Source organism: Oryctolagus cuniculus, chromosome 2, assembly GCF_964237555.1.
Source record: "Oryctolagus cuniculus chromosome 2, mOryCun1.1, whole genome shotgun sequence".
NCBI lineage: Eukaryota > Metazoa > Chordata > Mammalia > Lagomorpha > Leporidae > Oryctolagus > Oryctolagus cuniculus.
This window is the reverse complement of record NC_091433.1, coordinates 106,817,191-106,834,763: the sequence shown is the minus strand read 5'-3', so window position 1 is coordinate 106,834,763 and position 17,573 is coordinate 106,817,191. Positions and strand designations below refer to the sequence as shown.

General features: G+C 45.6%; 1 protein-coding gene across 47 annotated transcripts in view; it reads left to right on the top strand.

Moving 5' to 3' along the window:
* MAP4K4 (mitogen-activated protein kinase kinase kinase kinase 4) overlaps positions 1-17,573 on the top strand; it is a 185,393-nt gene that overhangs the window by 144,639 nt on the left and 23,181 nt on the right. For 5 of the 47 annotated variants that reach the window (XM_051835218.2, XM_051835169.2, XM_051835221.2 and 2 more), the window contains 7 exons: positions 5,773-5,934; positions 9,749-9,835; positions 10,464-10,691; positions 11,402-11,563; positions 14,000-14,233; positions 15,125-15,231; positions 16,534-16,685. In XM_051835218.2, coding sequence (XP_051691178.1) covers positions 5,773-5,934; positions 9,749-9,835; positions 10,464-10,691; positions 11,402-11,563; positions 14,000-14,233; positions 15,125-15,231; positions 16,534-16,685 — 1,132 coding nt within the window. The remainder of the gene's footprint in view (positions 1-5,772; positions 5,935-9,748; positions 9,836-10,463; positions 10,692-11,401; positions 11,564-13,999; positions 14,234-15,124; positions 15,232-16,533; positions 16,686-17,573) is intronic. The other 42 variants (XM_051835337.2, XM_051835206.2, XM_051835348.2 and 39 more) reach the window with 14 other exon arrangements.

The following is a 17,573-nucleotide window of genomic DNA, read 5'->3' as shown; positions in this document are numbered from 1 at the left end:
TATTTTTGACTTTTTAAAGCACCTATTTACTATTTTGATTAAAAATTCTGAAACAAATACAATGGAAAAAGAAAGAATAACCTACTTGTAAGAGCATTTTAAATTTTCCTCTTAAGAGCATTTAATTGGGGCTGGCGCCGCAGCTCACTAGGCTAATCCTCTGCCTGTGGCGCCGGCACCCTGGGTTCTAGTCCCGGTTGGGGTGCCAGATTCTGTCCTGGTTGCTCCTCTTCCAGGCCAGCTCTCTGCTGTGGCCCGGGAGTGCAGTGGAATATGGTACCGAGTGCTTGGGCGCTGCAGCCATATGGAGACCAGGAGGAAGCACCTGGCTCCTGGCTTTGGATAGCACACCAGCTGTGGCGGCCATTGGGGAGTGAACCAAAGGAAAAAGGAAAGACCTTTCTCTCTGTCTCTGTCTCTGTCTCTCTCTCTCTCACTGTCTAACTCTGTCAAAAAAAAAAAAAAAAAAAAAAGCATTTAATTTAATTGAGTAAGGTATTCAAAAATTTCCACTGAGCTGTAGGAAGCCCTACCCTCTATGCAGCTGTAAGCAAGCAGGAAATGGATTCTCTGGGTTTCACCACCTAAGAGTTTAGCACTGCCTAAGGGAATGGATGCTCTCACTTAGGGTGACCAGAAAGTGTGTGCCAAGGGCCTGTGATTTCTTGGTGCTGAAGGTGTCAGCAGCTCAGGCAGGTTGGGGTGGAAGGCAGAAAGACGTGAGATGGGCCTGGGTCTTGGGTATGGGTGTAGACCTGAGCTCTTCTCTGCCCCTGGGTGGACAAGGGAGCGCTCAGCATTTCTAGTTGAGAGGACTGGTGTGTGGAAAGTCAGCTTTGACACTGTTTCAACTTCTGAGCTTTCCTCCCTCACCTCGGTTTTTCCCTTGACGCTCGTGTTGCGTGCACGTGCACACATGCACACACGTGCACACATGCTCGCTCGCTTGCTCGCTCCTCTCTGGAGACATGGTGCAGATTTGAACCATGAGGCTGGTTGGAGTGGGATGCTAGACTGTGTCTAGACGATAGCTGGGTGACAGGGTGTGGTGGGCCGCACTGATTCCTTCCAGACAGTGTGGCAGCAGCCAGGACTGTAACTTAGTTGTCTTGTTTTCCTTGTTCTTTTCTTTTCTGGATGAGTCCTTGCTGGTAAAAGCTAAGGTGTCAGCAGAGACAGGGACAGGGACAGGGTTTATTTTCAAATTAAAACTTCCAGCAGCCTGCATGAATAAAAAGAAATGGCAGTAAGCACAGCTCTCAGGTTTTTGGGATGTGTTCAGGGGCATGTGGTGTTTGGAGCAAAGCAGTGCCCTCAGTGGGGTTTTCTTTCTTTTTTTTTTTTCTTTTTTTAAATTTAAGGTTTTTATTTATTTGCTTGAGAGAGGCAGAGTTACAGACAGGGAGAGACAGAGAGGGAGTCTTCCATCCGCTAGTTCACTCCCCAGATGGCCACAGTGGCCAGAGCTAGGCCAATCTGAAGTTAGGAGATTTTTCTGGACCTCCCGTGTGGGTGCAGGCACCCAAGCACTTGGGCCATCTCTTCCAGTGTTTTCCCAGGCCATAGTAGAGATGCTGAATTGGAAGAGCAGCAGCTGGGACTCAAACCAGCGCCCTTATGGGATGGCGGCACCTCAGGCGGAGGCTTAGCCTACTGAGCCACAGTGCCGGTCCCTTGAAAGGTGTTTGATCTTACCTCTGATCAGCAACAAGGTGAACCACATACGTCTGACAGAGATGTGTCTACTTATAAGTGGTTGTACTAATTGCATACTTTATAAAATGTAAAATAGCAGTTGTAAAAGGATGAGCTAAAAACAGAAATTGTGATTAGTTTTTTTTCCTCCCCTGTACTCGGAGGAATTTTGTGCTCACTTTTAGAGACCACTTATGCAGAGAGAAGTGGACCATTTCAGGTCTTCTCTTCCCACCTTCCACTAGTCTTTTCATGTCATTGCATCATCAGGGTGGGAGGCTGGGTAAGCCCACCTCTTTTGAAGAGGGCTGATCCTTTTAATGTTCACTGATAAGAAACATTTTTTTAAATAAAAGTTTTCCATTCTTAGACTCTAGCCATGACTTCTTGCAAAATATATGCCTTGCACCAAGAGAATTTGCATGGTGAAAATTTCTAGCACAGATTCCACCTGACACACACCTCTTGTGTAGTCGAATCAGGAAGGTGGGGCCCACAGAGGAAGAAGATTGTACCAGGGAAGCACAGCCAGCCTGTGGCCCCTATCCCTGCAGTCACTTCCCAAAGACCCTGTGCAGCCTATCTCCACTTCTGTACATGCCTGGTCAGTATGAGTCTGTGGTCCTCTGCTTCTCCCGTTTACATAATCAGATTGGCTTGGAGCCTGAGTTTCCTGAGGCGATCGGGCATCTTCAAGATGCACACACTCATTGCCTTTCTCTGCTTTTGTCTGAGACTGAAGGAGATTGTGCACCTATTGCAGTGAGCGGCTCCCTGCCTTCCTTTGCTGTGTTTGCAGATTTTTTCCTTCATCCCTCTTAGTTTATCTTGGCAGGTGTTTGTTCCAGCCAGTGTGTTGGAGCTAGTCATTTCTCATTTGGGAGCCTGCACACACTGTGATTGTCCATTGGTGCTGGCCGGCTTTTCCAGTGACTGTTCCTCAGAGCTTCCCAGCACTGCCCTCAACAGAGCTCGAGGACAGGAAGCAGCATTCACTCCATGCTCACCCCTTCCAGGGAAATGCTCGTGTGTTCTAAGCTTTAAAACTGGGAATGAAGGGCTGTGCTTTGCAGTTCAGGTTTATCATATGTCTTTGTTGTTCTATTTGTAATGTGCTTTACTCAACAAAAAAGTTCAGAGAAAACATCCCAAGAGCCTTACTTAGAAAACTAAATAGGGCTAGCTAGTGGAATTAAGTAATCTGCATCTAAAGCAAAGAGACTTTGTTTTTCTCAGTTTTCAAAATACAGTGATTTTTATTAATTTATTTTTTTGGACAGGCAGAGTTGACAGTGAGAGAGAGAGAGACAGAGAGAAAGGTCTTCCTTTTAGCCGTTGGTTCATCCTCCAATGGCCGCCACGGCCGGCGCATCGCACCGATCCAAAGCCAGGAGCCAGGTGACTTCTCCTGGTCTCCCATGCGGGTGCAGGGCCCAAGGACTTGGGCCATCCTCCACTGCCTTCCCGGGCCACAGCAGAGAGCTGGCCTGGAAGAGGGGCAACCAGGACAGAATCCTGCGCCCTGACCGGGACTAGAACCCGGTGTGCCAGCGCTGCAAGGCGGAGAATTAGCCTAGTGAGCTGCGGCGCCGGCCAAAATACATTGACTTTTATTATGAGAGTTGTGAAAATGATTGTGTTCTTAGGTATGTATAATTGTTATGTTATATCCTGGTGAAAACTGGTCTATAGTTTTTGCTTCATTGTAGAGCAGTTAAAAGATATGAAATAGAAAGTCTTAGCCTAATTTACTTTGAAAGTGAAACTCTTCAGAAACACTCTTGGGGTGTGATTTGAAAAATCTGATACATCAGAGTTCTATGTTATGTTGTTCATAGAGTCCTGGGGCCCAGTGGTTTTGTTTATTTCCAGGTAGCTCATTTTTAAAATAAAAGAAAAAAGGTTTTAGGTCTCTGGAAGCCATGTGAGCATGACCTCTGCATTCAGAAGGCTCCACCTTTCTAGTGGTACAGAGTAGAGGGCAGGGCAGGGCACGGCACCTGTGTCCCCATTCCCTTCTGACCCTGAGTGCAGACTGGTCATGGCAACAAGAGAATGATACCAGGCAGGGAGGCCCCTGCTGTTGCACACTTTGGTACATGGGAGTTGCTCTTACTTGTCCTCCAGGGAGAAATTTTTAGTCTGTTGGTTCATTCCCCAAATGCCTACAACACTAAGGACTGGGCCAGGCTGAAGTCAGGAGCTTGGATCAGAGTGCAGGTCTCCCTGGTGGGTGGCAGGAACCCCCACGTACTTGAACCAACACCTGCCTCTCAGGTTCCACATTAGCAGAAAGCTGGAATCAAAATCAGAGCCAGGACTTGCATCTAGGCATTCCAGTATGGGATGTGGGCATCCTAAGTGACATCTCAACTCCTGCACTAAACATCTGTCCATAGGTTTGATGTTGAGTACTCTAGTATCCAGCTTTTCTCTTTTCCTAAGAATTGAAAATAAGGTGTGAAGACATTAGACTGGCAGGTAACACATCGCAGTGTAGGAGTTAGAATTTCAGGAAGTTGTCTTAGCCTTGAAAGTTTTTAAATATCAGAATGGGTGCTCAAGTCTTCCGGGACTCTGTTTCCTGTCCCATGAGAAGCTGATGGGTTTTGTGCATTGAAGTCTAAGAGCCAGCAGTGGAAAAAGAACAAAATTAGGTAACGGGAGGTGGTGGGACTAAAAGCCCACTCAAAACTGAGAATGATGACAATGTTCTCTCTGCTGAGATAAGACAGAATAGCAAGCATCATTTCCAGCCAGTTATCCCACATGTCAGACATTTCTTACACTTCTCAGGGAATCATTTTTAAGGGTCTTGCTTTCAAATTTGAGGGAATGACCCAGAAGGAATACTTAAGCTCCAATAAATGCTTATTTAGTATACCCATTATAAATTGTTCTGTCTACTGTTTCCAGTAACTTCACCCCGAATATTTTTATTTGTTTAAAGATTAGTGTTAGTGTCACAATAAACTTTGTGGTACTATTACCAGATTTCTGTGTCTGAGAAATTTGATGGCTTTGTGTCCCCTAGAGCTGTTGCTGGCCACATGTGGCCATTTAAGTTCAAAGTGAACTTAGTAGAATAAGAGTGAAAACTCAGTTCCTGATTCACACAGCTACATTTTGAGTGCTCACTAGTAATACTTGACTAGTGACTTAAGTATCAATCAGTATAGAGACAGCATTTTGATCATCTCAGAGAGTTCTGTTGACCAGCACTGATTCTTCGTATTCGTGGGAAGAATTGGTTAATGTTAATACTCAGCAGTCCCTCTGGGGCTAGACAAGACAAGCTGTCAGTGGAGTGCTGTATGCCACAGAATCGCACAGAGCAGGCTGGATTTCGAGAGGTTGGAAGTGATTCAGTCGCAGCCTTTACACCTGCTGCAGGGTGAGGGCGGTATGTGGTCGGGACTATGGACTTTAGAGGCAGAGTGGCACTTCCACCTGGGTCTCTGCTGGCTGTGTGGCGTTGGGCAAGTGATGGGACTTTCATGAACTGGTTTTTCACCTGTCGAGATGAAGTACTGATTTGGTGTTGTGATCAGAGTTAACAAATTCTTAGCACAGTGCCAGGCCATAGTTGTAAGCATGTGTGTTAAATGATAGTTTTAAAAATGTTCTGTTCATGGCAGTAGTAGTGGGAGCCTATCACTCTCACTGATGCCAGTTCCTCTTTCGTGAGGTGTGCTTCTTGTTTTTTCATCTTTGTCTCCTTTTCTTTACTCTATCTCTTTTGTCTTTTACTCCTTTTTCTTAGTTTTTCTCTTGACCGAAAGGCCTTAACTAGCTCTGATAATGACACACAGGAAGAATTCCCTGTATTCCAGTTGTGGTACAGTGAGCAGTGGGGAGTAACTGTTACCAAATGAAACCAAATCCTAAAAGTCGCAGAAATGCAGCACCTTGACCAAGACATGTGAGGAAGGTGTTTGATGGGGTTAGGTGCCAATGTGGAAATAACTGCGGTAGAAATGGTGTCCCTCACTTCCATGCACCTGTAACCCTTTGGCAAACCATATGGGAGCCAGAAGCGGATGGCTGGTAATTGTATGCTTTTGCTTACTTACGTAGCAACAAAGGAGAGAGCGAGAAGCTAGAAGGCAGCAAGAACGTGAGCAGCGGAGGAGAGAACAAGAGGAGAAGAGGCGCCTGGAGGAACTGGAGAGGAGACGCAAAGAGGAAGAAGAGAGGAGACGGGCAGAAGAGGAAAAGCGGAGGGTTGAAAGGGAACAGGTGAGTTCTCAAAGGCTGTTCCAAAGGGCAGTCATGAAGTCTGACTTTGTGCCGCGGGGTAGCAAAGTAGTCAGCTGTCTGGCCTTAGGGACGACTGCTAATCACTGCCCTTTCGAAAGCTCTTGATGCCAGCTGAGTGATGTGCATGCAGACAGTGGCTTCTGTATGTGTCTTGTCAGGCTCCCTGTGACTGGGGTAAACCCCAAGTATCTGGAGGATAAATAACTTCTCCTTAAATGAAGTATAAGGCCATTGCAAGTAATTTCTTAGGACGAATGTTTGAAATAATCCAGTGGTTAAGCGAATATTGTAATACATATTTGTGTATAATTTCATCTGTGCACGTATAACATAAAAAACCCATTAACGCATTGTTCAGCCTGACATGCTCAGCATTTTTTAAATATGAGGTAAAGTTTTATTTAGAAATTTCTTTTGATTACTGAGCCACCTATACAAACAGAAGTTGATTATGCCCAGTCTCCTTTCATGTTTTTTACTTGATCAGTCTTTGCTATGAGCTTTCAATGAAGAGAAAAATAGTATGAATGGGGACCGGTTTAAATACTTAAACTTCCTGTTTAAAATGCTTACAAACCCTGGAGTTGACTTCCGGTGTGACTCTCAGCCACCAGCCTTGACCATCAATCACGTGCCTTGGGTTTGCAGAGACTGGTGCTGGCCGTGTGCATCACTGAAGCCCCTAGGACTCTGAGCAGTTAACTGAATGAGCATGCATGCTTAATAGTCTAGTTATGTTTTCACCTGGGATCTGCAAAGAGGAGGAAAAAAGGCAAGGTTTTAAGAATTAAATCTAAAAATAATTCCCACAATTTAATTTTAAGAAACGATATGATGGTGTGACAGTCAGTAGGTTTTTTTTGAGTAGCAAGTGTTCTGCATCTCTTACATTAAAAAAATCTAAAATCAGTTTTTCTCTGTTTTCTTTATTGCAAAATAATAACTCCCCGTTACAGTGAGTGTAGTGGGACATAGTTCATGCCCGCATCAAGTGTGGGTTTGTGTACAGATGTGTTGTGTTCTGCTTGTTCATGGGCTGTGTGTCCTTGAAACCTTAGTGATTTGGATAGGCTGTACCTGTGATTTTTTTTTTTTTTTTTTTTTGGCAGGCAGAGTTAGACAATGAGAGAGAGAGACAGAGAGAAAGGTCTTCCTTCCATTGGTTCACCCCGCAATGGCCACCAGGAGCCAGGTACTTCCTCCTGGTCTCCCATGTGGGTGCAGAGCCCACGCACTTGGTGCCATCCTCCACTGCACTCCCGGGCCACAGCAGAGAGCTGGACTGGAAGAGGAGCATCTGGGACAGAACCGGTGCCCCAATCCGGACTAGAACCCAGAGTACCAGTGCCGCAGGTGGAGGATTAGCCTAGTGAGCTACGGTGCTGGCCTGTCCCTATGATTTGAAGGCGGAAAACCGATGATTGTACTAACGTGCTTACCAAGTTAACATTTGGTTGAATTTTGCTCAAAGAAGAAGTGAGTTGGGAATCATGCTCCTTCTCAGTCGTGGTTATGTGAGGCCCCGTGAACTGCAAGGGCAGTTACTGGCATGGTGTGGTTGTGGATGGGCTCGTGTTAATGAAAAGGATTTGGAGCCTGGTTAGGGCCCAGGTGTCTGTGCCACTATTCTTATGGGTAAGCTATCCCCAGATTGGCTTTTTTGGAGGGGGGGACAAGGATGTCCTTAAAAAAAAAAAAAAAAAAAAAAAAAAAAAGATTTATTTATTTATTTGAAAGTCAGAATTAGAGAGAAAGATCAGTCTTCCTTCCACTGGTCTCCTCCCTAAATGGCTGCAACGGGTCAGAGCTGGGCCAGGGAGAAGCTAGGATCCAGAAGCTTCAGCTAGGTCTCCCATATGGGAGCAGGGGCCCAAACACTTGGACCTTAGGTCGTCTTTCACTGCTTTTCCTGGCTATTAGCAGGAAACTAGATTCGAAATTGAGCAGCTGGGACATCAGACAGCTCCCAGATGGGATGCCTACACCCTAGGTGGCAGTTTAATCCTCCATGCCACAATGCCTGCTCCCAGGAGAAGGACTTTTAAGGATATTTATATGGCATGATTTCTGATATCCAGTATTCTCCCACTTGTAATTATTGGCTAACTAACAGCCCGTGCCTGTGACTATTTTAATTTTAAGGTGTGTGCCATGATGAAAGGGGGTGGTTGGCAGTAGACACTCTTCAGAATTAATCTGAATTTTAGGATAAGATTTATCTACCCACCCCCCTTCGCTGTGCCCTGCCTTCCCAGAGCAGGTAGTTAGGTTTTTACCCCCTGTAGAAAAGGAAAGGACACTTTTTTTGGGGGGTGGGGGGGACAGGCAGAGTGGACAATGAGAGAGAGAGAGACAGAGAGAAAGGTCTTCTTTTGCCGTTGGTTCACCCTCCAATGGCCGCCGTGGCTGGCGCACTGTGCTGATTCGAAATCAGGAGCCAGGTGCTTCTCCTGGTCTCCCATGGGGTGCAGGGCCCAAGCACTTGGGCCATCCTCCATTGCACTCCTGGGCCACAGCAGAGAGCTGGACTGGAAGAGGGGCAACCGGGACAGAATCCAGCGCCCCGACTGGGACTAGAACCCTGTGTGCCGGCGCCGCAGGCGGAGGATTAGCCTATTGAGCTGTGGCACCGGCCCAGGACATTTTTATTAGCAAAATGTTTCTTGCTTTTCAAAGTTGTTTCATATGTATCTTGTATTTAAGTTTCACAAAAGCTCTTGAGCATTGGGAGAGGAGGTTTTTGACTCTCATTTCCCAGAAGTGAAGCCTAAGACAATGGGAGGTTCAGAGAGTGCTAGAGCTAGGGGAAGGGCTGTGTCCGCTGTAATACGCACACAGCTCCAGTCTTCCTTCCAGAAGTGAGTTTGGGTGTGTTCACCTCTGCATCGGGATGCAGGTTGATGACTGTGTTGAGGGAGAAGAGAATCACCCCATCCAAGGCTCACTAGAAGCCGGAGCAGGGTTATTTGTAGGCAGTGGCCTGGGCCCCAGCCTTCAGGGAGCAGTCGTTCCAGGTAGCATCTGGATCACCTGAGATAGCACAGACCATGCTTGTTTTCTTTTCTTTTTTCTTTTTTACAGGCAGAGTGGACAGTGAGAGAGAGAGAGAGAGAGAGAGAGACAGAGAGAAAGGTCTTCCTTTTGCTGTTGGTTCACCTTCCAATGGCCGCCGTGGCCGGTGCACCGCACTGATCCGAAGGCAGGAGCCAGGTACTTATCCTGGTCTCCCATGGGGTGCAGGGCCCAAGGACTTGGGCCATCCTCCACTGCACTCCCTGGCCACAGCAGAGAGCTGGCCTAGAAGAGGGGCAACCGGGACAGAATCTGGTGCCCCGACCAGGACTAGAACCTGGTGTGCCGGCGCCGCAAGGTGGAGGATTAGCCTATTGAGCCACGGCGCCGGCCCCATGCTTGTTTCTAATGTTAGGTAAGTTTTGGTGAGCCAGGCTTGTTACAAATAACAGCTGAGAAGCAGACAGGAGTCAGAGCCCAGTGGTGCCCTCCTTGAAAGCTGTGCGTTTGTGTGTGTCAGCTGTGTTCTAACAGAAATGCTTCCATGCCTTTATACACATCGTTGGAGCGCATTGCGCATTTATCAGACTCCTTGGGTCTTATTGGCCAATTTGAAATTCTTGGATAAATCCTTAGCCAGAGATTGCTCTCTTTAAGTAGTCACTCCTCAGAGAACTGTCACAAAAGATGATTGGAGCAGCTGCTTCTCGGTGCCCCAGTCCTGTGGTTCCGATGCCGTCTTTGGGGATAAATTGACTGCTGGGTACTTTCTGTGTGGCAGGAGTATATCAGGCGGCAGCTGGAAGAGGAGCAGCGGCACCTGGAGATCCTGCAGCAGCAGCTGCTCCAGGAGCAGGCCATGTTACTGGTAACGCCCACCTCTGTCCTGTCTGTAGTGCTGAGGCTCACGTGTGGCCCCCCTCCCCCACCCCCCGAGTCCCGCCTCTGTCCTGTCTGTAGTGCTGAGGCTCACATGTGGCCCCCCACCCCGAGTCAGGCAAGCCGTGGTGATCACCGGGCCCTTCTGCTTCGGCTTGGGCTGCCAGGTTCAAATGGAGACGTCCTCTGGAGTCTCACTGCTTGGGGCACATTGCAAGGTGGCTTTCATTTATGAACTTCCCGTTAATGAGTTAACTGTTCTTGTTTGCTGTACAGACAAGTTTTTGACAGAATTTCACATTCAGTGAGCAAACTAGAATGCCGTTACTATAGGTTCACAGCACAGGCTTTAGGATTTTTACCTGATACATACACCACGGAAACCGCCATTTAATTGAATTGTGCCTTACTCTGTCCGGTTCTATTATGGTTAGTGACAGCTGTCAGATTTTTTCCACAGGTAATATGCCGTTTGAAATCTCAGCCATTTTGCCTTGCCATGAAACAGGGTGGGGGGGGAGTATTGTCTTTTAAAATAAAAGGTTGCGAACAAATGCAAAGAAAAGGCGAGCTCTGCAGTGTCCCGTAGATTTAGTGTTATCCTCTCCCTCTCCAAGGAGTGCCGATGGCGGGAGATGGAGGAGCACCGGCAGGCAGAGAGGCTCCAGAGGCAGTTGCAACAAGAACAAGCCTATCTCCTGTCTCTACAGCACGACCACAGGAGGCCGCCCCCGCAGCTCCCGCAGCTCCCGCAGCAGCCACCCGTGCAGCAGGAACGGAGCAAGCCGGCCTACCACGCTCCCGAGCCCAAGCCCCACTACGAGCCCGCAGACCGCGCTCGAGAGGTATCCCCTCCCCATTCGCTGCTAAGAAATTGAGGTTCAGAGAACTGGAGGGACTTGCCCAGGGTGTCCTATCTAGTTAGTGCTTTTTGCACAAAGAACCAGAGTGCCCTGCTTAACAAATCTCAGAAGAATTGCAAACTAAACTAAAAAAGAATATGGTGTGGTGGAATCGTTCTTAAAAATGTAAGCGGGAGAAATGATGATCTGGTTAACGATTTTTCCAAAGCTGGTAGGCTTGTACTGACTCCACCGTCTTGATTTGTTACTGAGTTAGTGCCTTTGGGCTGGTGTGCCTCCAGCGCTGTGGGATGCTGGCCTCTAGGTGGCGTCGTCCCACTGTATCTGCCCTCAGAAGGAGCCGATTCCAGGGACAAGTGTTCCGCCTATTTTTGATGGAATGAAATGTGTTTTGGATTACTGATGATAGTCTTTAATCTTTTGGTTTAGACTAATTGTTTTTCAGTTTTTCATCATATACAATCCTAGAATTCTGGGCAAGGAGCTCTTACAAGCTGCCTCACTCAATTTTTATCATCAGAAGTATTTTCTTTATTTTGAATCAAAGCCTAGCCTGCTTGATCTGCACCCTGCCTGCCGTTGCCCTCTCTTTGCTTGTAGCTGAAGAGAACAAAAAGCTTGTCTTGGAGTTCTTTGTCATCTGTGCTTTCCCCTACTAACCTGGACTTATGTCTTCTAATTCTCTGATGCAGGTGGAAGATAGATTTAGGAAAACTAACCACAGCTCCCCCGAAGCCCAGTCTAAGCAGACAGGCAGAGTATTGGAGCCGCCAGTGCCTTCCCGATCAGAGTCTTTTTCCAATGGCAACTCCGAGTCTGTGCATCCTGCCCTGCAGAGACCCACGGAGCCACAGGTAGCAACAGCCAGCCCTGCTGTGCATGGAGGAGACCGTGTAGTGCCCACCCAGCTGTGGGCCTGCTTAGAACACCCACATGTAAAGGAGAACAGAGTAGCAGGATAACTGTAGGATAACAGAGGACACAGCTTTGCTCTGTTGATAGCAAAAAAAGGATTTTTAAAAAATCATTAATAATGTCAAGAGTCAGTGATTTCTTCTAACTTTCTGCCTCTAACTCATTTGTTTCCTTTTTCTAACACAAAGCTTTTTAAATTAGTTTCTCTAGAGAATTCTTATTAAAAGCACAAAGAAGGAATATCAGAGCTTTTTCACCCAAGCATTTTGTAAGTAAGTGCGTGCCCTGCGGTTCCTGGCTTCTCTCCGGTCCCCTGGGTGGACCTCAGAGAGCCAACACACCCCGAGAGGCCATGTCAAAATCATGGATCTCGCCCTATGGATATTTTTCTGAGAAAAGGTCTTTTTATCGAATTCTCAAAGGTCAAAAACACATTTTTTTATTTAATTCACCAAGAACCAAAAAACATTTAAATCCAGTGGGTCAAGTGTGGATTTCCCTGAAGGATAGGTCAGGGCAAAGGTTGTGACCTCGCCTTAGGTCAACAGTAGCAGGCTGCCTTGTCTAGGTGTTAGGTTGAGTGTTGTGTGGTTAAAAGAGAGGCCACTGCACTGTCTGGAGGGGAGAATGAATCGCACAGATTACCCAGTTCAGGGATCCTCGAAATCCAAGAGACCTGATTCCCATCCTCCTGCCGAAAGTAACTGACATTTAGACATCTTCTTTGGCTGCTGTGTGTAATCCGGAATGTTAGGAACAAGGTTGAGTCCGAGTTTATTTCTTCCTGATGTTTGCCTGTGTCTAGAACAAAAGTTCATGTTGCTGTGTCAGAAGCAGCTGTGGTGTTCTAGAAAGCAAGAGCAAATGAGAATTTGAATCTGTTTACACAATAAATAATCTCTTGGGAGATAGGAAGAAAGAAGAACCAGGACTGGAGCGTAGGAGATGTGAGGGCGGTTACAGGATCTTAGCTTCTGCAGCCCCAGACAGCTGACTTGCCTACAGCTGGACACTTCCAGAGTGCGAGGAAGGCAAGTGGGGACGTGGAAAGGGAAGAGCGGGGAGACCAGTAATGTGGGGTTGATGACGCCCGCTCCTCAGCAGCTTTGTTCTGTCTCCCGGGTGAATTTGGAGAGCACAGGATCAAAGCTTCTGTTCTGCAAGTTAAACCTACCATCTATTTGGCTGCTAGCAGTTTAGAAAATCCAGGAGTTCCTGAATTTTGTGGACTGATTTTTACATTTGTGGTTAATTAATGTGGGACCTGGAAATTGTCTTCCCTTATCTAACCTGAAGTTGGTTGAAACAGTCTTAAGGTGAAACTGTGCATTTAGGCCCTTTTAAAAAATTTCAGGTAATGCTTCCCCACCCCCTGAACATCTTAAACGTTTTAGAAGTCCAGTGTGAGTCTCACCTGTAAATCATAGAAATGATACACCTGGAACTAATACCACATCTTACATTTGGAAAGGTTGAACAAATTGTGATTTGGGATTTTCAGTTTTCATTAAATAGGTTGATGTAATAGATACATAGCTATAATTATATAAATTGCAATACTGAACAATTATTTTAAAATAGTAAAATATGAATTAATTAATAAACACTTTGTGGATTATTTCAGGGATTATTTTCCCAATTTAAAAGCAAGCCCAAAAACTCAGTTGAGGAAAAATTGTTGTATTTCTTAATTGTGAAGTAGATGGAATACCCCAGTCGGGGAATCCACTGTACTGAGTACGTTTATAGAAATTGTAGTATCTTTTTCATAACGAATATGAAGGTGTGTAGATATACCTAGTTGTGACTGTTTTGAGACTTGGCCAAAATAAGAGAAATTCCTGTATTTAATAAGTTATCTGTTTTTAGATTATACTGTTACAATCTGTTGAGTCATGGGAGGGGTGGGGGTTGTCTTCACTCATAAACATGCTGTTTGGGTGTTCCTGGTCCGAGACCTCACGCTACCAGGTCGAGCAAGGATGGCCAGGCGTGCCTGCCTCTTGGGCAGTGTCCTTTATCTTAGTAGAACTCTGGCTTCCTGTGCTTCGCCCCCTCTGCTCTGACATGCTTCCCCCCTTCCCAGTAAGTCTGTAAGGCTCTCTCTAAAAACTCTTCACACTTAACTGCTATTTGGAATGTTTGGGTATTAGAAGTTTTCTGTATAAATGTGCATTTGTCCTTTCTATATACCGCGTTCCTCTGACCACTTCTTTACCTAGAACGTAACTGTTTTGCTGCTCGGTTTACCTAATACTGTACTGCCCCAGTTTGCATTCCCCCTTTGCCAGTTCCCGCTTTGGATTTGGTATTGACCAGAAAAGCCAGTTTTATGCAGAACGCATTGAATGTTTTGTGTTTTGTTCTCTTGTAAGGTACAGTGGTCCCACCTGGCATCTCTCAAGAACAATGTTTCCCCTGTCTCGCGATCCCATTCCTTCAGTGACCCTTCTCCTCCCAAATTTGCACACCATCATCTTCGTTCTCAGGACCCATGTCCAACTTCCCGCAGTGAGGTGCTCAGTCAGAGCTCTGACTCTAAGTCGGAGGTGCCTGACCCCACCCAAAAGGCTTGGTCTAGATCAGACAGTGACGAGGTGCCTCCAAGGGTAAGGAGCAGAAAGGCAGATGTGTGCTGCTTTGTCCTTTTTGTTATTTAAAATATATATATCTATATTTATTTTTCTTAATTATGGGTATGATGACTGCACCAGAATTAAAGGGGCAATGAAATTTCAAAGGAACTTTTACAGTGGGGAGAAGGTGCCATAGTTCGGCAGTATTTTGCCAGTAGCCAGTTAGCTTTTTATTACTGTTGTTAATGCTTTACCTAAAAAATAAGGTAGCAAAATGATTTGCAAATTTTAGAATCTGCTTCTAGAACAAAAAAAATCATAATTTATTTTAGCAATTTGCATTTAAGTTCATTCAGAAGTTATACATTATTTTGCAAAATTAATATCAAAATTTCACAAAGTTCTTTCAAGGAAAAAAATTAACATAAAAATCTTAAAGAAAATGGTTTTTTTCTTATCAAACTGAAGAGTTTTTTGACTTTTATAATTGCTTAATGGAAAATGAACAAAAGAACACATTTTAGCTTATTTTTTTCTCCACTTGGAATTTGCTTCCTCTGAATATTTTCTTGCTTCCTGCCAGTCTTTGCTTCCTGCTGATCCATTTGTAGACCATTGTTTGGTTTCTCTGAGCTTATTTCCTTGATTCCTACATTATCTCAGCAGAATGACTGTGCATCTCCTGCCACCCAGCTTCCATGCACACAGGATGTAAAGGTTGCAGGGCATGGAGGGGCTCCTTGGATGCCTTTTTTCTCCCCCGTTAGATCAGTGCAGGTCCAGGGAAGGGTTTGGGTCGGGGTGGAGTGGTGATAGGAAGATCAGTATAATGAGGACTGCCGTAGATACATGTTTTTCCAGGGAGATCTTTTTTTTTTCTCCTCATATTTTCAGTAATTTAATTGCTTTGTTTTCTACCAAAAGGTTCCTGTGAGAACAACATCTCGTTCCCCTGTTCTGTCCCGTCGGGATTCCCCACTGCAGGGAAGTGGACAGCAAAACAGCCAAGCAGGACAAAGAAACTCCACCAGGTATGAGAAGTGAAGGTTAGGATCGTACTGTGCAGTCTGCAGTCTCCTACAGTCCTGTGCTTTCATAAAAGCACTTGCAGTCAGACCAGTTCTGAGGCAAAGAGATTATCAGTTGTGAAAGAGAAAAAACTGCTTAAGATCCATTAACTTTAATAACACAAAGTTAATCTGTAGTAAAAAGAGAATTTGACTCTGGGATGTGTATTGTAGTAGTTTCAAAATGAAAGCCACCTACCTGTAAGTGTAAATGGAGAGAGAACAGCAGGGAAGGAAGTTGTGATCTGAGGATGCTTTTTATCTAAAGGATGTCATAAGGCCTTTGGACTGGTAAAGAAATGACACACAGATCACTCAGGAAAGTCTGCAGTAAGCTAGTAAGTTAATCAAACTAGTATCCTTTTTAGGTCTTCGAGCTGCTGTGTCCAGTGGAGTAGCCATTCAGCTACACGAGGCTTCGTAAATTTGAATTTAAGTTAATGAAAGTAAAATTAAGAGCTCATTTCTTTAACTGCACCAGCCACGTTTCAAGTGCCTTTACAGCCACATGTATCTAGGGCTATGATACTGGACCCCTCAGAACATTTTGTCATCACAGGAAGTTCCACTGAGCAGTGGTGTCCTGAAAGAAAAGACCATCCTATTGATTGTTTTGTGATTTGATCATCATTGAGCTTGTAAAGTTAGTCTGCTGCACATGGAAGCTAGGTCAGCTGGGTGATAGTGCAATGACCAGGGTGGATGGTGGCCATCTGTAACTAAATCTGCGCCATCAGTTCTTCCCTAACAAACGTGCTGTGAGTCTGTCCTTGGCAAGAATCCTTCCCAGCCCAGGTTGTCTGTCACGTTCCCAGCATAGCTCAGACCAACAAGTACCTTGTTGTCTGTATGTGAGAGCAGTAGTGGGTGAGTTAGTTCAGCTTAGGAACAGAAGATAACTTGTGTACAATTATCCAAGTATAGTTTTTTCATAATAGGAAGAACTGAGTTTGTAGCTGTGACCAAAATGGTGATAATTCTAAACTGAGTGGTTATACTTTGTTTCACTTCTAATGGAGGTTTTAGGCCTGCTTATGGTAGGCTATCACTGAGGGTTTTGACTTTTTAGAATGAGATAAACTCATTGAATAATGTCATCCCAACTTTTGGTGAATTTAGTGTTCAGTAATGTCTACAGGCTGCTTTTCTCATTGTATTTCAACCTATGACATGCACACGTGTTTCTAATTTGGTGCCACATATTGAAATGATGCATCAACTGTCCCCCCCTTTCCACCCCTCCACCCCCATTTTTTTTTTAAACAGTAGTATCGAGCCCAGGCTCCTCTGGGAGAGAGTGGAGAAGCTGGTGCCCAGGCCTGGCAGTGGCAGCTCCTCAGGGTCCAGCAACTCGGGATCCCAGCCTGGGTCACACCCTGGGTCTCAGAGTGGCTCCGGAGAACGCTTCAGAGTCAGATGTAGGTGGCCTCTCCTTCTTCTTCTCCCTGCTGATAACCTTGGGCTGGGATCCGTGTATTGGAAACACTTTTTAATCTGTAAAAAGACTTGTGGTTTGCTTGTCGCCGCATGCCACAAAATGGTTTTAGTGTAAGTAGGTAGTGACACTAAATTTTGAGAGCTTTATATATGCCTAGTGCCTGATACTATTAACTAACTTGTCCAAGACAATTAGCTAAATATCTGAACTGGGATTTTGAACCCATTTCCCAGGACTGCAGAACTTACACTGTTATTTATGTTGGTCGTTTTAATCTACTCATAATAATAGAGTAGTGAAAATTCCTTCTTCTTTGTTATTGGGATAACATAACACTGTAGTAATTGTGAGCACATTGTCAAGGAGGATGAGCTGATAGAATTTTTTTTTAAAGACTTATCTGTTTATTTTAAAGGCAGAGTTAGAGAGAGAGAGAGAGATCTTCCATCTGCTGGTTCACTCCCCAACTGGTCACAAAGGCTGGATCTGGGCCAGGCTGAAGCCAGGAGCCAGGAGCTTCTGGGTTTCCCATGTGGATTCAGGGGCCCAAGGACTTGGGCCATCCTCTGCTGCTTTCCCAGGAGCATTAGCAAGGAGCTGGATCAAAAGTGGAGTAGCCAGGACCTGAACTGGCTCCCATGCGGGTTGCCAGCACTGCTGAAGGTGGCCTAACCTGGTGTGCTACAGTGCCCAGCCCAGTTGGAAGATTTTAATTAAGGCATCAGAAAGATTGATAAAGTGCTCCCGTCACACTTTGCCTGGGTACACCTCCTGTGAAGACCCTGCCCACGAGTGGGTGGGGCTGACGGTGGGGGGTGAGGGAAGGGATGAGTAGAAGCTAGGGCAGGTTTGTTTCATACACCTGTGT